Source organism: Papio anubis, chromosome 4 (genome assembly GCF_008728515.1).
Source record: "Papio anubis isolate 15944 chromosome 4, Panubis1.0, whole genome shotgun sequence".
Taxonomy (NCBI): domain Eukaryota; kingdom Metazoa; phylum Chordata; class Mammalia; order Primates; family Cercopithecidae; genus Papio; species Papio anubis.
In genome coordinates this window covers 100,901,187-100,916,985 of record NC_044979.1, presented here as the reverse complement: position 1 = coordinate 100,916,985, position 15,799 = coordinate 100,901,187, and the positions used below count along the sequence as shown (strand labels likewise).

Here is a 15,799-nt window from a genome sequence, read left to right as displayed (position 1 = left end):
GTCTCCTGCTAGGGGCAGGAGCCTGTATCCCTCAGATAGGGTTCTGGGGTGTGGCTGTATCCATCGCCTGAGATCGGTGGTCTTGAAGGCAGAAGGGGAGGCAGTGGCTCCTCCTCAGACTGGGTCTCTAGCAGTGGACTGATTTCCTTGTGGAGTCATCCAGAAACATTTGTGGGGACACGGCATCAAAAGAAGAAAAACTACAGGAAGCCCGAAGGACCTTACAAGTCATTTTCCTTTATTTGCTTAACATATAATGAAATTCCAACTCCAAAGAGACATATATGCAGAGCAGACAGATGCAGGGCCCTGGTGTGCAGCAGCCTAGAACCAAGCAGGGGGTGGGTGTGCCCCCTCTCCCCTCCATCAAACCCTCCCCACTCCTGGCCCCTGGCCATTGCCCAGGCAGAAACTGAGAAGCTGGAAATGAGAGGAATCAGCCTTGTGGTCCAGGGAGTAGCCAGAGACAGGGCCTTGGTTACTAGGCCTGGCCAAATCATTGTCTAGCTGAAACCGTGGGCCTCAGTTTATCTGTTAAATGAGCTAGAAGTTCCTGCTGGGGAATGGAGAAGACAGTGTGCAGTCGTGATGCGCTGGTGATAGCTAAGGGCCTCCTGGTTGTCCCTCTGCTTCTAAATACCTGTGTAATTGTGTCTCTTGGTTTCTGTCGCCATCATGGCTAAGTGCACAGTGGTGGAGCTGCTCTGGCCCTGGTGGAAATGAATGGACTTATGTAGATAGATGAGTGGAAGAATTCAGCCTTCAAAGCTGATTCTGATCTCTGAACTGTCCTTGGGCTGCAACTATAGCAACCTCATCACGTCAAGGCTGACCCCTCCCCTCCAGGTCAATGCGGAGGGAAGGCCATGGCCAGGGGTCACACGGCAAGCCTGTGCAGGTTACTCACCTGCTCAAATGCCTCCAACCAGGAGCTCATGAACAAGAGAAGAGCTTGCTCCATCCTGCTCAGGACCAGCTGAGGGCTTGGAAAACCCCCAGGCCCAGCAAGGTCATCTGCCTCCATGGGCTGACCTGCATCAGGGTCTTTCTGTTCTCAGGCTTTGGGCTTCAGATAGCTCAAGTGCTCTTTGATAAACATACGCCAGCATAATGGTGACCTGTGTCTACACTGATGACAGGGAGTAGAGAACTGAAAGAATGAGCAAGATAATGCAGTGATAGATGGAAAGACCAACTAAAACTCAGAGAAATAACATGGGTATTCCTCCTTCACCCTCTAAATGGCTTTATTCTGTCTAGGGAAGCCTCTCCATGGGGAACAGAAAGTTCCAACTACCTGGCTGGCTGTCGATCTCTGCTTTGTAGCCTGTCTGCTCTGCACACACGTACACAGAGGTGTGTGGCAACAGGCATGCCCCTGGGGAAAGAACACAGGGCAAGTGGAAAGAGCAGCCCTGGTCTAGACCACATCTTCTGGACCCATACTGTGTCTGCACTTAGGGGTTGCAGGCCCGTTGAGCTCTGCCGATCCCTGCCACTTTGCAGAAGGAGGTCGCTGAGGCCCTGAAATAGGGACAATTCCAAGGTCAGGCCGTAAGTCCGAGCGGGTCGGGGGCCTGGGAGCAAGTAGAGCTGAAGGAGCAAAGCTTGCCCCTCCACTGCACCTCCTGGGATCTCTCCCCTCCAAGCACCATTGGGAGCAAGGTGCATGTTAGGAGAAGAAGGAGGGCCATGACCAAAGGCACAAAGCAATTACAGTAGAATCCCAGGCACCTGCGCAGGTGAGTCGGCGAGCAACTTTGGGGCAAGGGGGGACTTTGTGGCACACCTCCCATCACACTCTGAGGGGGCGACTAGCAGGTGGGTCCCTTTCTTTCACCTCCTCCACGACTTCAAGGGAGTGGATGTATTGGTAAATCTTGGTCCCCAGGAAGCTCTGAGGCCAGGAAACAGAAAGAGAAAGAAAGAGATAGAAACACCCCCAAATGAGGCTTGACCATGCAGGTCTGGCAGATCTTGGGGAAGTGACTTTGGCCAGCTTGTCAGAGTGTCTACAATATGGATTTCACCCCTCCCCTCCCTCCGCCCGTCCCTGCCCCTGCCCCCTACGTGGATGCCCAGGCCAGACCCCTTCTATTTGGGCTTCATCTCCACCCTGGAGTTGATGTCGTCGGCATCCAGGTCATACTCCTCCACCTGGCCGCTGGTCCACACCTTCACGCGGTCTGTGAAGTCACTGCTGCGTGGGGCCAGGATGAAGTCGTAGATGAGCACAGCCAGGGCTCCCCCGATGAATGGCCCCACCCAGAAAATCTAGGAACAGAGCAGGTACGTTGAGACGGCTCTACTCAGAAGTCTCTGGAAAGCGTTCCCTAGGTTACCTCCCAGCTCACCACCCCGTTGGACAGGTTTTCTCCCACCTGCGATGGAGGCAGGTAGGAGCACCAAATCCTAACATCCTGATTCCAGTGCCCTCAAAACTGGCCCAGGCCAGAGTACACGGTAAGGGCACCTCCTTGCCTCTGCATGGCCCAGCTCAGGCATGGGCAGTAGCAGCCCCTTCTTGAGGAAGGCCACTGCCCCCACGCTCCCAGCTTTGAAAGGGCCCCAGAGACCATTGCCTAATGCAAAGCTGGCCTAGCACATCCACATCCACAACAATAAGAGCCAAAATCCACTGAGCGCCTCCTCTGTGTTGCGCTCAGTTTACAGATAGGGAGTGAGCCCTTTCCTCCTCCTGGCCACCCTGAGAGGTGGGTACCACCATATCCCCCTCCGCAGCTCAGGAAACCAAGGCTCAAGCACACGGCGCAAGGTCATGCTGAACCTGAAAGTGGCTGAGCCAGGATTTGGAGCCTCACTTTCAACCACACAGCTGGGATGACCTGGAGGCCAGGCAGCATGGGGCAGGGCCGAGCTGGGAGGGCAGAGACTGGGCCTGAAACTGCTCGCATTGTGACCCCACCCTGCCTCTACATGGCAGGCCTCGGTTTCCTGATTTCCTGTCCCCTGGCTGTCTCCTAGAGCCTCCAGGACAGGAAGGGACACTGTGAGGGTGGGGTCAGGCTTACCATGGGACACCAAAGCCTCCCACCCCACCTCCCTGCACAGTAGGGGCAGCCTGTGGGTCGCCTACCCAGTGGTTGCTGAAGTTGTGTGTGATCACCGCGGAGCCGAAGGACCGAGCAGGGTTAATCCCACAGCCGGTGTAGTCAATCTGTGAGGGAAAGAGACAGGGAGAGGCAAAGGCAGAGAGTCACAGGTGAAGAGAGAGTGAGAGGAGGGAGAGGGTGGAGGGAGAGAGAACAATCAGGGTGGGGGACAATGAGACCCAGCAAGAGAGGAGTGCTGACCTCAAGCTGGGCAGGAGGTCCCTCTGCTCCTCTCCAGGGCAGGACCCTGCCCCCAGTCCCCAGCACTGACCTGCCATCCTCCACCCAATGGCAAGAGCCCTGCCGGGAGTTCCACTGGCTGCCCATGGCAGGGCACCCCACCAGCCCCTGCCCTCCCTTCCCCCCCACCATCTGGGAGGGCCCCTGACTCACAGCCAGGAGGTGTCCAAGGGCTACAGAGAGGCCAATGGCAAGGGGGGCTGAGCCACCAAGGTCGCGGCGCCTTCGGTCAGTAGTGGCCAGCACACACAGCACCAGCTGGAGGGTCCCGATGATCTCGATGCCCAGGCCCTGGCCTGAGTTCACGCCATCAGCCAGCTGCAGGGGACAGAGGCGGTGAGGACTGGTGAGGAGGGTAGGCAGGGACTGTGTCCCAGGACCCCAAGGATCCCCAGGCCTCCCAGACCCAGGCATGGAGGGCAGACCCTCAGATGGGCCTTCAGAGTCCATCACAGGGTCCCGGGCAAGCACACACAGCAGGTAGTGGAAATCAGGCCTTGAACCCACCCACTGCTGTTGATGAAACTCCAGCTCAGCCCCTAATACCTGCCTAGACCCAGGCTCCACTCTGCCTAGAAGCTGGAGAGGCCTGGGGTGAGCTGAGGCCTTCTCATCCAGCTGCAACCAGGCCAGGGTATTCTGGGGTACCAAGGCCAGAGGCAAGGGGCAAGCCCCAGGCATGAAGATGATGGTCAGGAACACTCCTAGGAGAAGAGATGCAAACAGGTGGGAAGGCCCAGCAGGGGACATGGCTTCATACCCAAAAGTCCAGACCATTCCACCCCATGCCCAACTGCATCTAAATTCTGGGGCTGGGGAGGCCTTCAGAGAGGTCCTGGCTCCCTCCACCCCTCTTTCTCCTCTGTGCTTGCCTCCCTTATTGTCTCCACCCTCTCTCTCTCCTTCTCCACCCCTGTATCTTTCCTTGGTCCAAGGCCATTACTTCTGGCCCTGCCCTCCCTGTCTCTCCTTCTCTCTTCTTCCTCCCCACTGCTGGCCCCAGCCTCACCCTCCCTCTCCCTGGCCAGAGAGGCCCCGCCACCACTGTCTGGCTGCCACTTACTCCTGGGCCACTTTTAGAAACATGACTCATGGAAAGAGAAGGGAATGGGAGCTGCCGTGAGGTCATGAAAGCCCTCCCCATGCAGCTGCCCCAGGAGGACCCCTCCCCAGGAAGCCCCAGCACCTTCCACTATGCTTTGTGGCCATCCCAGGGGCTAAGTGCACTCACACAGGGGAGCTGGACCACATCAGCAAAGGCTCCCTTGCATAGATGCCCAGATGAGGTCACTTAGGCTGCCTTCTCCCAGGCAGGGCTGTTGCACCCAAACACTTCCCAGCTGGGAGTCTCACTACCCAGCTCCCATCCTCAGGATATGGGAGTGTCTCTAAGGCCATAGGGAATTTTGCAAAATCCAAGGTAGGGGGGCACACCTTGGAGGTTTTCCCAGCCCCACCCTGAGGCCATCCTACAAGAACAATCCTCTTCCCGCCTTTGTCTGCAGCCCTGGGTTACAGGGAATGACTCACATCCCCTCCCCTGCCTTGCAGCCCCAACTTTGGGCTTTTCCTGGCGGACCCCACGGCTACATCCCTTAGGTCCGCCAGCCCTCTGGGCAATGCCCAGTTCCCTTTCTGTCCCAAGGTTGGGCCGAGGAGGCAGAAGCCCTGTGTTCAGGTCCTGACTCTTCTACTTTCTGGCACCGTGAGCATGGCCTATCCCCTCTGGTCTTCAGTCTTCCCATCTACAAAATGGATCTCATTGTCCATGCCTGCTCTCCAGAGCAGCTGGGAGGTTCAAAGGCCAAAGGGGCTGTCTCAGGGCATTTGGAAAGAGTTGCCGATGCAGGAGGGATGGGGTAGTGGTTGTGACTCTTGTTTTGGTTCTTCTCATTGTGGGTGCAGGATTTGGGGACAGGCAGAAGGAGTGACGGCAGCTGGAGCTGCTGGCAGAAGCCTGCCCAGAGTTAGGACAGGCCGAATGGGGTTGAGGCTGGTGAAGCCAGCCTGGCTAGTCCTGATGCCCACCCACAGTTGCACCTGTGAGGCCCCTGTCCCTCTGGATCTGAGCCCTCAGGAAGCTCGCGGCTCCTTCTATTCCTCTATCTTCTGCTCTGTGAGGTTGGCCTAATTGCTAGCTGGCAGAAGTCCTGAAACCAGCCCTTTCCCGATGATTAATGGAGTCATCGCTGTAAGTGGCTCCCGCCTTGGAGAATCCTCCCAGCCCCACCCCTCACAGATGTGACCAGAAGGAGCTCATCTCCTCCTCTGTTTCTTAACCAGCTGTGAGAGTCCCAGCTGCTACCCAAAGACACCATGCAAAGCTTTTCATGCAAAGTGGACAGAGCAGAGGGTGATGGTTCCAGGCCCTGTACTCTGAGTCCTTGGGAAGGGGAGGGGTCAGTCACCTGCCCTGGGAATTCTGGAATGTGTCTTCCTGACTGCTGAGAACCACATGGGCTGACAGCCTTCCTCTCTAATACCCACTACCACCACCACCAGGAAGCCTCCCCTGCTTGCTTCAACATCTACTGACAACCTTCCTTCAACTGCCTAATACACTTGCATTATTTACATCTGGAAAAACTTGATAATTCAGAATTGGAAGGGGCACTGAAAGGCCTGTTGAAACTCGATGTCCAGGAAAGAGCGGGTAAAATACTTCGAAATGTACGGTACTGTGTACAACCCATTAAATTTGAAAAGTTGCTTACACAGGGACAATTCCCATTGTAATCACTTGTTTTATACATATATATGTATATATATACACATATATAATATATGTACACTATATATAATATGTATTATATATACACATATATTATATATAGCATATATTTGTGTGTGTGTGTGTGTGTGTGTTTGCACATCCCCATGTAGTTTTGCCTGGCCCAGGTCTTATTAAGGCAGAAAAAAGTAACAATCAGAACAATTCTCTTCCCGCCTTTGCAGCCCTGGGTTTTGTGAAGGCAAGTATTACCTAACGAATAATCCACACATTTCTTCTGAAGTGTCAGAAGATACAAGCTCTCCATTTTGTGCTGAGCCCTTGTAAAACCACTGCTCAAGGCCCAGTTCAGACCCCACCAGCTCCTAGAAGCCTTCTCGGATCCCTGGCTGGAATTAACTTCTGCTCCCACCCACCATGCCCTCATTGAATTCTCTGCATCTTGTAGGAAACCAATCTTCCTGCAGCCTATATGGGTGCATCTCCTCCTGGCCTGGGAGCTCGGTGAGGACAGGGTGGGGGACCTCTGCCATTTCTCTGCCCACACGTCTGAGGAGAGGCTCATTGTGTGATGATAGAAGTGGCAGAGAATGCTAATTTTCTAGAACCCCCACCCTCACTAGGGGCAGCCTGGCTCCAGAGATGCTCTCCGGACCCAGGGCTATCTTCTTCACTTTCTAGCTGGGAAACAATGGGCCAATCATTAGCCTCTGGGAGCCCCAGAGGGCAGCCTGTGTGATGGCTCAGTGAGATGATGATGCAGAGGCTGAGGCCCAGGGAGGATGCAGCAAAGCCGGGATCCTTGCCCCATAGTCTGTGCCACCCTACACTCACAGGTCAATGTGCTGGTCACTCCCAGGCCCAGCCAAGGGACCTGGCTATTCCCAGCGTGGACTTGGGAGCCAGCAGAAGGTGGTTCTGTGGCTGCCAGAGTGTCCTGCCTCTAGGGCAGCCCAGGATTGATCTCTCCAGGCAATGTGCTCTAAGCCTTCCCTGCTGCCCATAGACAGGCCAACCAGGGTAGCTTCCAAGACACGGGGCCCCAGGCTTGGCCTGGGCACTCTGGCACCCTGGCCTTGGGGAACAGCAGGCTCCAGAGCCAGGCCTGACTGAGGCTCTGAGCATTCGTTCTCGAGGGACAGGAACCATCGAGGCCTGCCCTGCCCACCTAGTGCCTCCAGGACTCAGCACTGGGCAGTGAGGAGACCCATGTGGGCCCCACAGTGTCACTCCTCCATGGGTGTTCACACGTGGACATGGGGGTATTCCTGGTTTTGTGTGCCTCTGTGTGTCTTTGTAAATAAGTGTCTGCTGTGTCTGTGGATGACCACATGTGTCCAGGGCTGACTCTCTTTTTTGTTAGATTGTAAGTGGTTTATTACACAATAATTAAATTTTTAAAATCTATAAAAGAACTACAAAAATCCCCCACGTGTGTGCACTAAACAACATAGCCTAAAAATAAATGCGGGAAAAATTGACAGAATTACAAGGAGGATTGGATCACTCTACCACCAGAGTGAAAAATTTTAACAATCTTCTATTAGAAATGTATAGAATCATGAAGCAGCCCAAAGCGACCAATATCACGAACAGGGAGGGTTCAAACCCCATAATTAACAAGCTTGATTTAAGAAAAATATGAAAAACCCTGTACCCGTGAATTAGAGAATGCACACTCTTTTTCATCCCATGTTGGATATTTAGACAACTGATGAGGTACTGACCAAGTGTCTTGGCCCTCTCTGGGAACAACTATCATGCAGGGGTCTCTGCAGGAAATGAGGTCCTGGAGGTCGTGCTGTGTGTTTGCACTGGTATGTCTGATGGCACTTCTGAGTGCCTCACTGTTTCCCTGTGTCATATACCCACACAGGTGCCACTACCAGCTCGAGAGGGAAGAGAAGAGAAAAACAAAATGAGCCCCCTGTGTGAGAAAGCAGCAGGTCTCAACAAGCCCTTTATTTGCTCCCAGAAACCATTTCATCTTCCTGACAAGAAACAATACACAAAGAAATGGCTTCCTCCCTCCCTCCCTCCCTCCCTCCCTCCTTCTTTTCCTAACTCCAGGGCAGGGAAAGGAAAAGGCTCCATTGAGGAACCCCCGCCCAACCCTCCTTGGGTCCCAGAGCCTGAGTGGGACCATCCGGTCTTGAGAATGTGCTTTGTGTACCGTGTGTGCGTCCCCCAAGCAAGAGCACATGTGTGTGCATGTTTGTGTTTGTGCCATGTGTGTATACTTCGGAGCAGCAGAAATAATCAAGGGCTAGGAGGCAGCGCCACACCTCTGTCTCCGTGCCTCCGTGGGCTTCAGTTTCCCCATCAGTAAAATGGAGGCCTTGGCCCAGATTCTAGCCCCTGGCAGTATCTAGAAATACCTCCTGCCTGACCTCGGGTTGGTCACCCTCCAGCCCCAGATCAGAAACCTGAGCACCGGATCCCCCGCAGGCCATCAGAACTGCTGGTCTCAGCGTGACACAAAGCCTATGTTGCAGAACCTGTCACCCACCCCACTGGACCCCTGCATAGACCAGCACCCCCAAAGCAGCCTCCCCACCAGATAGCATCTACTTGCACACCCCTAATGGCAAGGACCTTATTGACTTAGAGGCAGCCCCTTCCTCATGTCAACAACAATATCAACAACAACCTTCTTTACACTGAGTAGAAATCTGCCTCTCAAGGGGCCCTGACAGTGAGATTGCAGGCACTGAAAGGAGCTGCTGAAAGGGCCGGGGTCATTTTCCAGCCTTTCTGGATATCTTTTAAGTTGGAGATTTCAGCCTCAGAGTATGCCCACCCCACTGAACTGTAGCTCCTGGCTGAGTGAAGACAGCCCCTCATGATCCCCCTGGGTACCATTGCATGTGGGCAAGGAGCCCCTCTTGTCCCCAGGGGGAAGCCCTGACTGAGGGGACCCTGGCTACTTGCAGGGCCTCGTGGACAGCATTTTCCTGCCTTCACCTCCAGGTGTGAGGGCTCAGATCCCAGCCATTCAGGAGACTCCAGACTTGGCGCTTCCAGAAGGTAAGGGCCATGGCCCCTGCTGGGTGGGGGCCTTAGACTAAGTGGGGGCACCATCTGAAATTGGCTTGCAGTGAACTAATGGCCCCTTGGGGGTAATGAGCAGGGGGTGAACCCCTCAGACAGGCATCCCAGGGGGCCATGTCCCTTCTCAAAGCATGGCCCCTTCAGAGTTCCCAGGGCAAGCCCCGGTCAGGGCCAAGCATTGGGATGGGCAACACTGGGACCGGCTGGGCTGTTCTGAGGGCCTTAAAGGGGAAGCAGCCTCAGGATTTTCCGTGATGAGGGAAGTCTCCACCACAAAGCTCCCACCCCATCTCTGTGCCCTCCCCCTCATCTGGGGCTGGCGGAAACAGTAATTATATGTCCCAGATGTGGCATCACCACCCAGCCCCCAGCCCCTCCCTGGGCAGGCCAGGCTGGGCAGGGACATGGAAACTCTGCCTTCCTTTCCCCAGCCCTCCCCTGAGCTCTGGAGGAGGTGGCAGCACCCCCGGGAGAACTGGTGGCATGAAGGGGCCTCTCACTTTATGACTGGGGAAACTGAGGCCCAGAAAACTGGGATAAAGGGGAGAGCTTAGGGCTTCAGTCAGGCCCCTGATGCTGCAGGTAGAAACACTTCATGAGCAGTCAGGCCCCGAATGAGCAGGGCTGGGAGAAGACCCCAAAGAGGGTAGCTTTGCCCTCTGCCTGAGCCCAGCGGGCTGAAATCACTGGCTCTGGGGACCCAGACCCCTTCCCCTGGATGCAGCCCCTGGCCCAAATCCTGAGCACTCACCACCCTCCTCCCATGCCCCTCCAGCCTGACCACACCCCACAACTCCCACACCATGGCCCCCACCTCCTCCTAGCCTGTGCTCACACAGTCCCTCTGTCCCTTCCCTCTGCAATGTCTCCACATTCAGGCTCCTACGAAACCTTCTCCCTGATGCCTTCCGGGCCCTCCCACCCCTTAAGTTCAAAAGTTCCTGGGCCTGCCCTGACACCTCTTATCGCATCTGCCTCCTGCTCCGTATCACAGACAGCTGGGCACTGGCTTATCTTGACCTAGGGCTGTGGGCTTCTCTGGGGAGGCAGCCAGGCTAACCTAGCCCTGCACTGAGCACCCAGCAGTCCCCAGTCATGCTTGTAGGGAGCCGGCTGAGCAGACCAGACAGCAGAAGAATGAAAAAAGCTGGCAAATACCAGGAATCCTGAGTCCACCAGCATCTCCTACTTCTCAGAGCCCAGCCACACCCTGCTATGTCACTATCTCATAGACAGGAACTAGGGCCACACAGGCCGGTCTGTTGTGTAATGCCACATGGTATTAGTGGTTGAGCTAGGACAGGGACAGGCAAGAGTGTCCACCCCAGCCTCAGAGCCTCTCACCCTTGGCTAAAATTGGTATATGGCTCTTAGTACTAACCGGGACCTTGCAGGCTGGATGGAGGCCCACGGTCTCTCTAGGGTGTATCCTGAGCCCTGACTCAGTCAGGAGAAAGTTGTCCCCAACATGTCCCGAAGGGACACCCCCTGACTCACTGCAACCACTTCCTGCCACTTCTTTCTCTGTTTTCCTTGGAAATCTCCATGCCAACCACTTGCCCCACCCAGGTTTTGGCCGGGGTGGGGCTCAGGGCCAGAGAGGCTGCAGGAGCCTCCCCCAGGTCATGAAGGACAGTGTGTCACCTGCTGCCCAGACCGTTCCCTGCTCCTCTTGAGGCATCCAGGCCACGCCTGAGACCCCTCCAGTTCCAGGGCCAGTGTCTGACGGGAGCCTTTAGGGGGATACCTTCTCTATTTCTAGGCCCAGAGTTGAGCTTCTGACCCCCACCCTTCCACTGTCGGGACAGGGCAGTGCCTGAGCCCCCACCATCATGCTTAGCACCCTTATGTTCAGCACTGCCCCTGCTGGGCTGCTCTTAGCCAGCCTTCGTGGGATGGGTGATAAGCTCAAAGCAATGAAGTGAGCTGGCTGTCTGGGTGTGGCTGTGAGGTCACAACACCTAAGTCCCCTCTCAAGGGTCAGGGTCCACAGCTCCAATAAAGCTCAATAAGTTAGCAGCAGACAGGTCTTGAACCCAGGTGTCTGCCTCCCTGCCCAGGGCTGGCTCCCACACTAGGCTGCTCCTCTTTCTCTCCCATTTGCAACACGCCCAGCCCAAGTATTGGGGTGACTATAAAAAATGAAGGCCAGGGAGGGAATGGGGCACAGGAGTCGGGTGTGGCCTCTGATCCAGATGGCACAGAAGGGGCCCGCCCTCCCGCCTGTGGCTCGGATGCACATACTAGAGTGTGAAGCCTCTGCCAGCAGGTGCAGAGGTTCTGCCCTGTGAGATGGGAGGGACGATATGGGGTCAGAAAGTCTAGGAATCACATCCCCTCCCCTACAGGGACGCTTCCCCAACCCAGCATACCCAGCCAAGCTTCAGTGTGAGCTTGACCTTACCCAGTGGAACTCCCCGAGGCCACAAGCTCTGCCCCTACTGGAAACTGAGGCCTGGGGGCAGAGCTTGACATGGCCTGCCTGAGCTCTGTCCCGTACATACCCCGCAGCCACGTCTAAACTGGCTAAAGTCTAAACTCCAGCCCATGGAGGTAATCTTCAATCTTGGGCCAAGCAGAGGTTGGCTGCAGAGGAGGTTGGGTGAGGTGTCACCGTGACACAAAAGTGCTAAGCCCCCCGTGGCTGGGCTGAGCCAGCTGCCCTCTGCACCAGACCTTCACCTAGCCTCCGCCAGGCTGTCAGCCTCAGGATCTGAACTTTGACTGGGAAGCGAGAGGACAGCTGCTGTAATCACTACTGCCATCTCTGAGGCGCCCTCCGAGATGGCCCACACAGTCCCCACACCCACCTGCCCTGCCTACAGCCCTGCCAGCCTCATCTCTCCAGACAAGTCCTCCTCTCTGCTCCTTAACCTCTCTCCCTCCCTGTGAGGGCACCCCCAAGCCTGCTCACCTGTCCCTTGGGCCCTCAGACATCCTCCAAGCCTTCCTCAGTCTCTCAGGCCAAATCGCCCCCTGCTGTTGCCCAAGCCCGGCCTGAGTTTGCACTTGTCTGAGGAGCTGGGAAAGGCCAGGTGTGGGACAGCAGGCAGCTGCCACCAGCGGCCACTTTGCCATGCTAAGCAGCCCAGGAGACATTCTTTTCCACAGCTGCCACCCAGTCACCAGCATCTGCTTGTCATTAGCGACCCCAGTCCAGACCCCATTCAAGCCAGGAGCCATGGGTACGTGTGGTTGCAAACTCACCCCCACACACCCTAACACAGCAGCACAAACATGCACACAGTTTACACAAGCACAGAGACTCATGCTGGCAGACGCATGCACACATACACACCTTCACACACACACACGCACACGTTCATGCACACACGCACATGCGCGCACACCCACACACACACACACGCCACACCTCTCAGTGCCTGGAGACCATGGAGCCCAGCATTTGCCCCCCAGCCCATACTGTAATCCAGGAAAACTGCCTTCAAACAGCCCCAGAAAGTGTTTTCACTGCCTTATCTTTGTCTAATTCCCAGGGGCGGAAGAGTGGAAGACGGCCTTTCTCTGGATTCCTAGAGGTGGTTTGTTTGGAAACCTGTGTGAATATGGGGGGCTCCCTGAGGGAGTCCTGTTCACACACCTGCAGAACCAGCTGCAGACAGGCTGGGCATCTGGTTCAGGGTGGCTGGGGAAAGCGGGCGAAGTTTCCCCGGGGTGCAGGGCTGCGGGAGGAGGGAGTTGGCGGCACAGGCAGGACTGAGAAGGGCCAAAAAGCTACAGCCAAGGGGCGAGGAACTGCTGGCCAAGCTTATTCCCCATAATAGATGCCCTGCAGGGGACATTGGCAAGACCATAATTCTCTTGATCTCAACTTCCCACAGTGCCTGGCAGAAAACAGGCTCTGGGAGGCATGCATAACTGAGTTCCAGCCCCAGCTCTTCCCCCCCGGCTCTCTATGTGACCTCCAGCAACCTCTTGTCCTCTCCGTTCCTCAGTGTCCGCATCTGCACGATGGGCAGAGGATGGAACTGGTGCCTTTCAGCATCATTCTAGAACCCCCCAAGTTCGGGGACACCCCACTCACGTCATTGCGGCCGAGCGAGTTCCCAGGCAGGGAGGAGGTGATGCCTGAGAGGATGGCAGCGGCGACGATGGCCCCCACGCACTGGGCGATGATGTACATGAGGGCACGGAAGATGCTGATCTGGCAGCTGAGCAGCAGCCCCAGCGTGACAGCCGGGTTGAGGTGGGCGCCACTGATGTGACCCACGCTCTGTGCCAGCGTGGCGATGCTCAGTCCGAAGGCCAGCGACACCTTCACATTGTCCTGGACCGCCGTCTGGTTGTTCCCCACCGGGTATTTGAAGCCCAGGGCAGAGCCGATGCTGATGAAGACAAAGAGGGTCGTGGCCAGGAACTCGGCCACCACTGCCCTCCAGAAGAGCTTCTTCTTGAACTCGCTGGCCATGCTGGCAGGGGGCTTGGCCTGAGACCGCTGCCGGGTGCTCAACTCCCTCTGAGAGCTGAGCCACAGCCTGGGCTGGGCCTATTTATAGGGCCGGGGGGCGGGGGGAGCACAAAGGGAGGAAGGCCTCTCTTCACTCCTGGCCCGCCCTACACCGCACGGACCTCCTCTGGATGGATGCAGACACGGCTCTGCTGTCCGCCTGCCAACTTTTTCCTTCCTCCTCTCCCCCTCCCTCTCTCTCTCCCTCCGCCCTCAGCCCTGCCCAGCCCAAGGAGGCAGGCAGGAGGCAGCCGTCGCTCTAATAGGCTTTGGGAAATTCTTCCAAGCTGGCCCCACTCAGGGGACCAGAGAAATCCAGGTGTCTCCGCCCTGTGTGCAAAGCTCAGGGGGTTCCTGAGGACACAGCCAGGTGCTCTGGAGTGGGCGGGGTGGGCGGGCTGGACTCAGTGGGTGGACGTTGCCCTCCCTGGAGGCAGGCACCATGATCCTGCTGGCCTGACATCCCCATCCCAATCCAGAGAGGCACTGGTCTGGAGTCCCTGGGCCCAGGGCTCCAGAGGGGCAGTCAGGGCCTCCCGCACGGCCACTGCATGCCATGTTAGGGATGTCCCAGAGTCCCCAGTCTCCCTGAGCCAGGCCTCTGTGGATGGGGCACAGAGGCATCAGAAGGTGCAGAGAGGTTGTCTGTGGCTGCCCTCCACGCTGTGGTTGGGGACAGGCCTGAGCTAGGCAGAGCTGTTAGAAAGCCACTACCCTGGGAGCTCCCAAACTTCTCCAGAGCAATTTGAACCAATGATTTGTGGGCAGGTTGGTGAAGATGGGACAGTTTAGGACTTTCCTCTCAAGGCAGTCACACTGGCGGGTCACTGGGAAGGTGGAAGGAACGGCAGCCCCACCTGGCATTGGAAGGTGATGGAGAGGAGGGAGGGAGGGAGCAGGAGAGAAAGGGAGAGACAGAGATGCAGGCTGAGGGGAGGAGAAGAGACAGACAAGGAGAAAGGAAAGACAGTAGCCGGGAAATAGAGCAAAAGTGGAAGCGAAAGAGACAGACCCCCAACCAGAGACAGTGAGACAAGCAGGGCCAAGAGAGACAGAGAGAGCGCAGAGGGCTAGGAAAAGACAAACTGAAACAGGGAGATAGGACTGGACCCAGAGCCAAGAAGTAGAAAGGGAGAGATAAATGAGGAGAAGGAGAGAGCAGTAGGGGCCAGACGAGCCCCTGCAAAGGGAGGGGCCGAGGCCCTGCTGCGGACCCCCGCGGGCCCCCTGCGCCCTGGGCATCTCCAATCCAGAGGCCCAGCGCCAGCCAACAAACAAAAAGAATCCGGACTCTGGGGCCAGCAAGCTGTCAGGAATCCCTGGGCCTGGCCCACTTGCCTGCTGCATGGAACGTGCTGGAAGAGCCAGGCCCAGGAGGGAGGGTCCCCCTGCATCCCCTAGGGAGGGCCTGGGATGATCTGGGCTCCCCTCCCACCTCCTGCCTGCCCCACCACCGTCCTACTTGGGAGTGTTGGCATCTTCCCATTTATAGGCCTGGTGAGAGGACTTCTCTGAGTTCTAAGTGTGCCTGGGGCAGGATAAGGATGAGTGGGTCTTATGCCTCTTGTCCAGGCCATCCTGCAGAGAATGACACCAGCCATTACTGGCCACCCCTCTGCCCAGCTGTGGCCTGGCTCTCGGGGTGAACTGCCAGGGACCAGCCTGGTGTGTGTTTGCTGGGGCTGCAGGTGGGGATGACGCATTCCCCTAAGTGCCTATACAGGACGGTGGTGGCCAGCAGATCCTGCCTGCTCAGAGAGCCCGGGTGGCCGAAAGTCATCAGTACTTTCTTAGCTGTCCAGGAGAGGGAACTGGCCCTGCTGGGCTACTTCCTGGGCCCTCCTCTACATCCTTTCCTCTGAGGAACCCTGGCTCAGCATTCCAGGCTCTGGAAGTCTCCCTCACACCCCTGGCCCCTGGCCCTTGGCCCCACGCCCTGGCAGGGACATTGACCCACATGAGGAGCTCTCTGGTCAGTTCCAAGGGTGTCCAACCAGAGCTCTCTCTGCAGGGCTAGGATCCCCTCACTTTGAAGTTTTGGAAGGCAGACTGTTTCTCCTACAGACCTGGCTCCTGAGGGCAGGGGGTGGCACCCCTCAGACCAGAGTCCTCTGGAACACGGCCATTTCCCTTCAGGCCACAGGCTCCTGGATGTCTCCCGCAGACCATGTCTACTGAGAGACACACACACCACCC

General features: G+C 56.6%; 1 protein-coding gene across 1 annotated transcript; it reads right to left on the bottom strand.

Moving 5' to 3' along the window:
- Positions 1-217: 217 nt before the first annotated feature.
- On the bottom strand, positions 218-13,912 carry AQP1 (aquaporin 1 (Colton blood group)). The gene is made up of 4 exons (XM_009203156.3): positions 13,181-13,912; positions 3,507-3,671; positions 3,098-3,178; positions 218-2,274 (listed from the first exon to the last, which is right to left on the bottom strand). The coding sequence occupies exons 1-4, from the start codon at positions 13,562-13,564 to the stop codon at positions 2,095-2,097; spliced, it is 810 nt and encodes a 269-aa protein (XP_009201420.1). The 5' UTR covers positions 13,565-13,912; the 3' UTR covers positions 218-2,094.
- Positions 13,913-15,799: the final 1,887 nt, after the last annotated feature.

What these genes read in the sequence shown, in the direction of transcription:
- AQP1 (XM_009203156.3), bottom strand. Translation starts at nt 13,564, where the DNA reads ATGGCCAGCGAGTTCAAGAAGAAGCTCTTCTGGAGGGCAGTGGTGGCC. An exon ending in ACTCGCTCGGCCGCAATGAC is followed by an intron (nt 3,672 to 13,180) that starts GTGAGTGGGGTG and finishes TGTCCCCTGCAG; the next exon opens with CTGGCTGATGGCGTGAACTC. An exon ending in CCCTTGGACACCTCCTGGCT is followed by an intron (nt 3,179 to 3,506) that starts GTGAGTCAGGGG and finishes TTTCCCTCACAG; the next exon opens with ATTGACTACACCGGCTGTGG.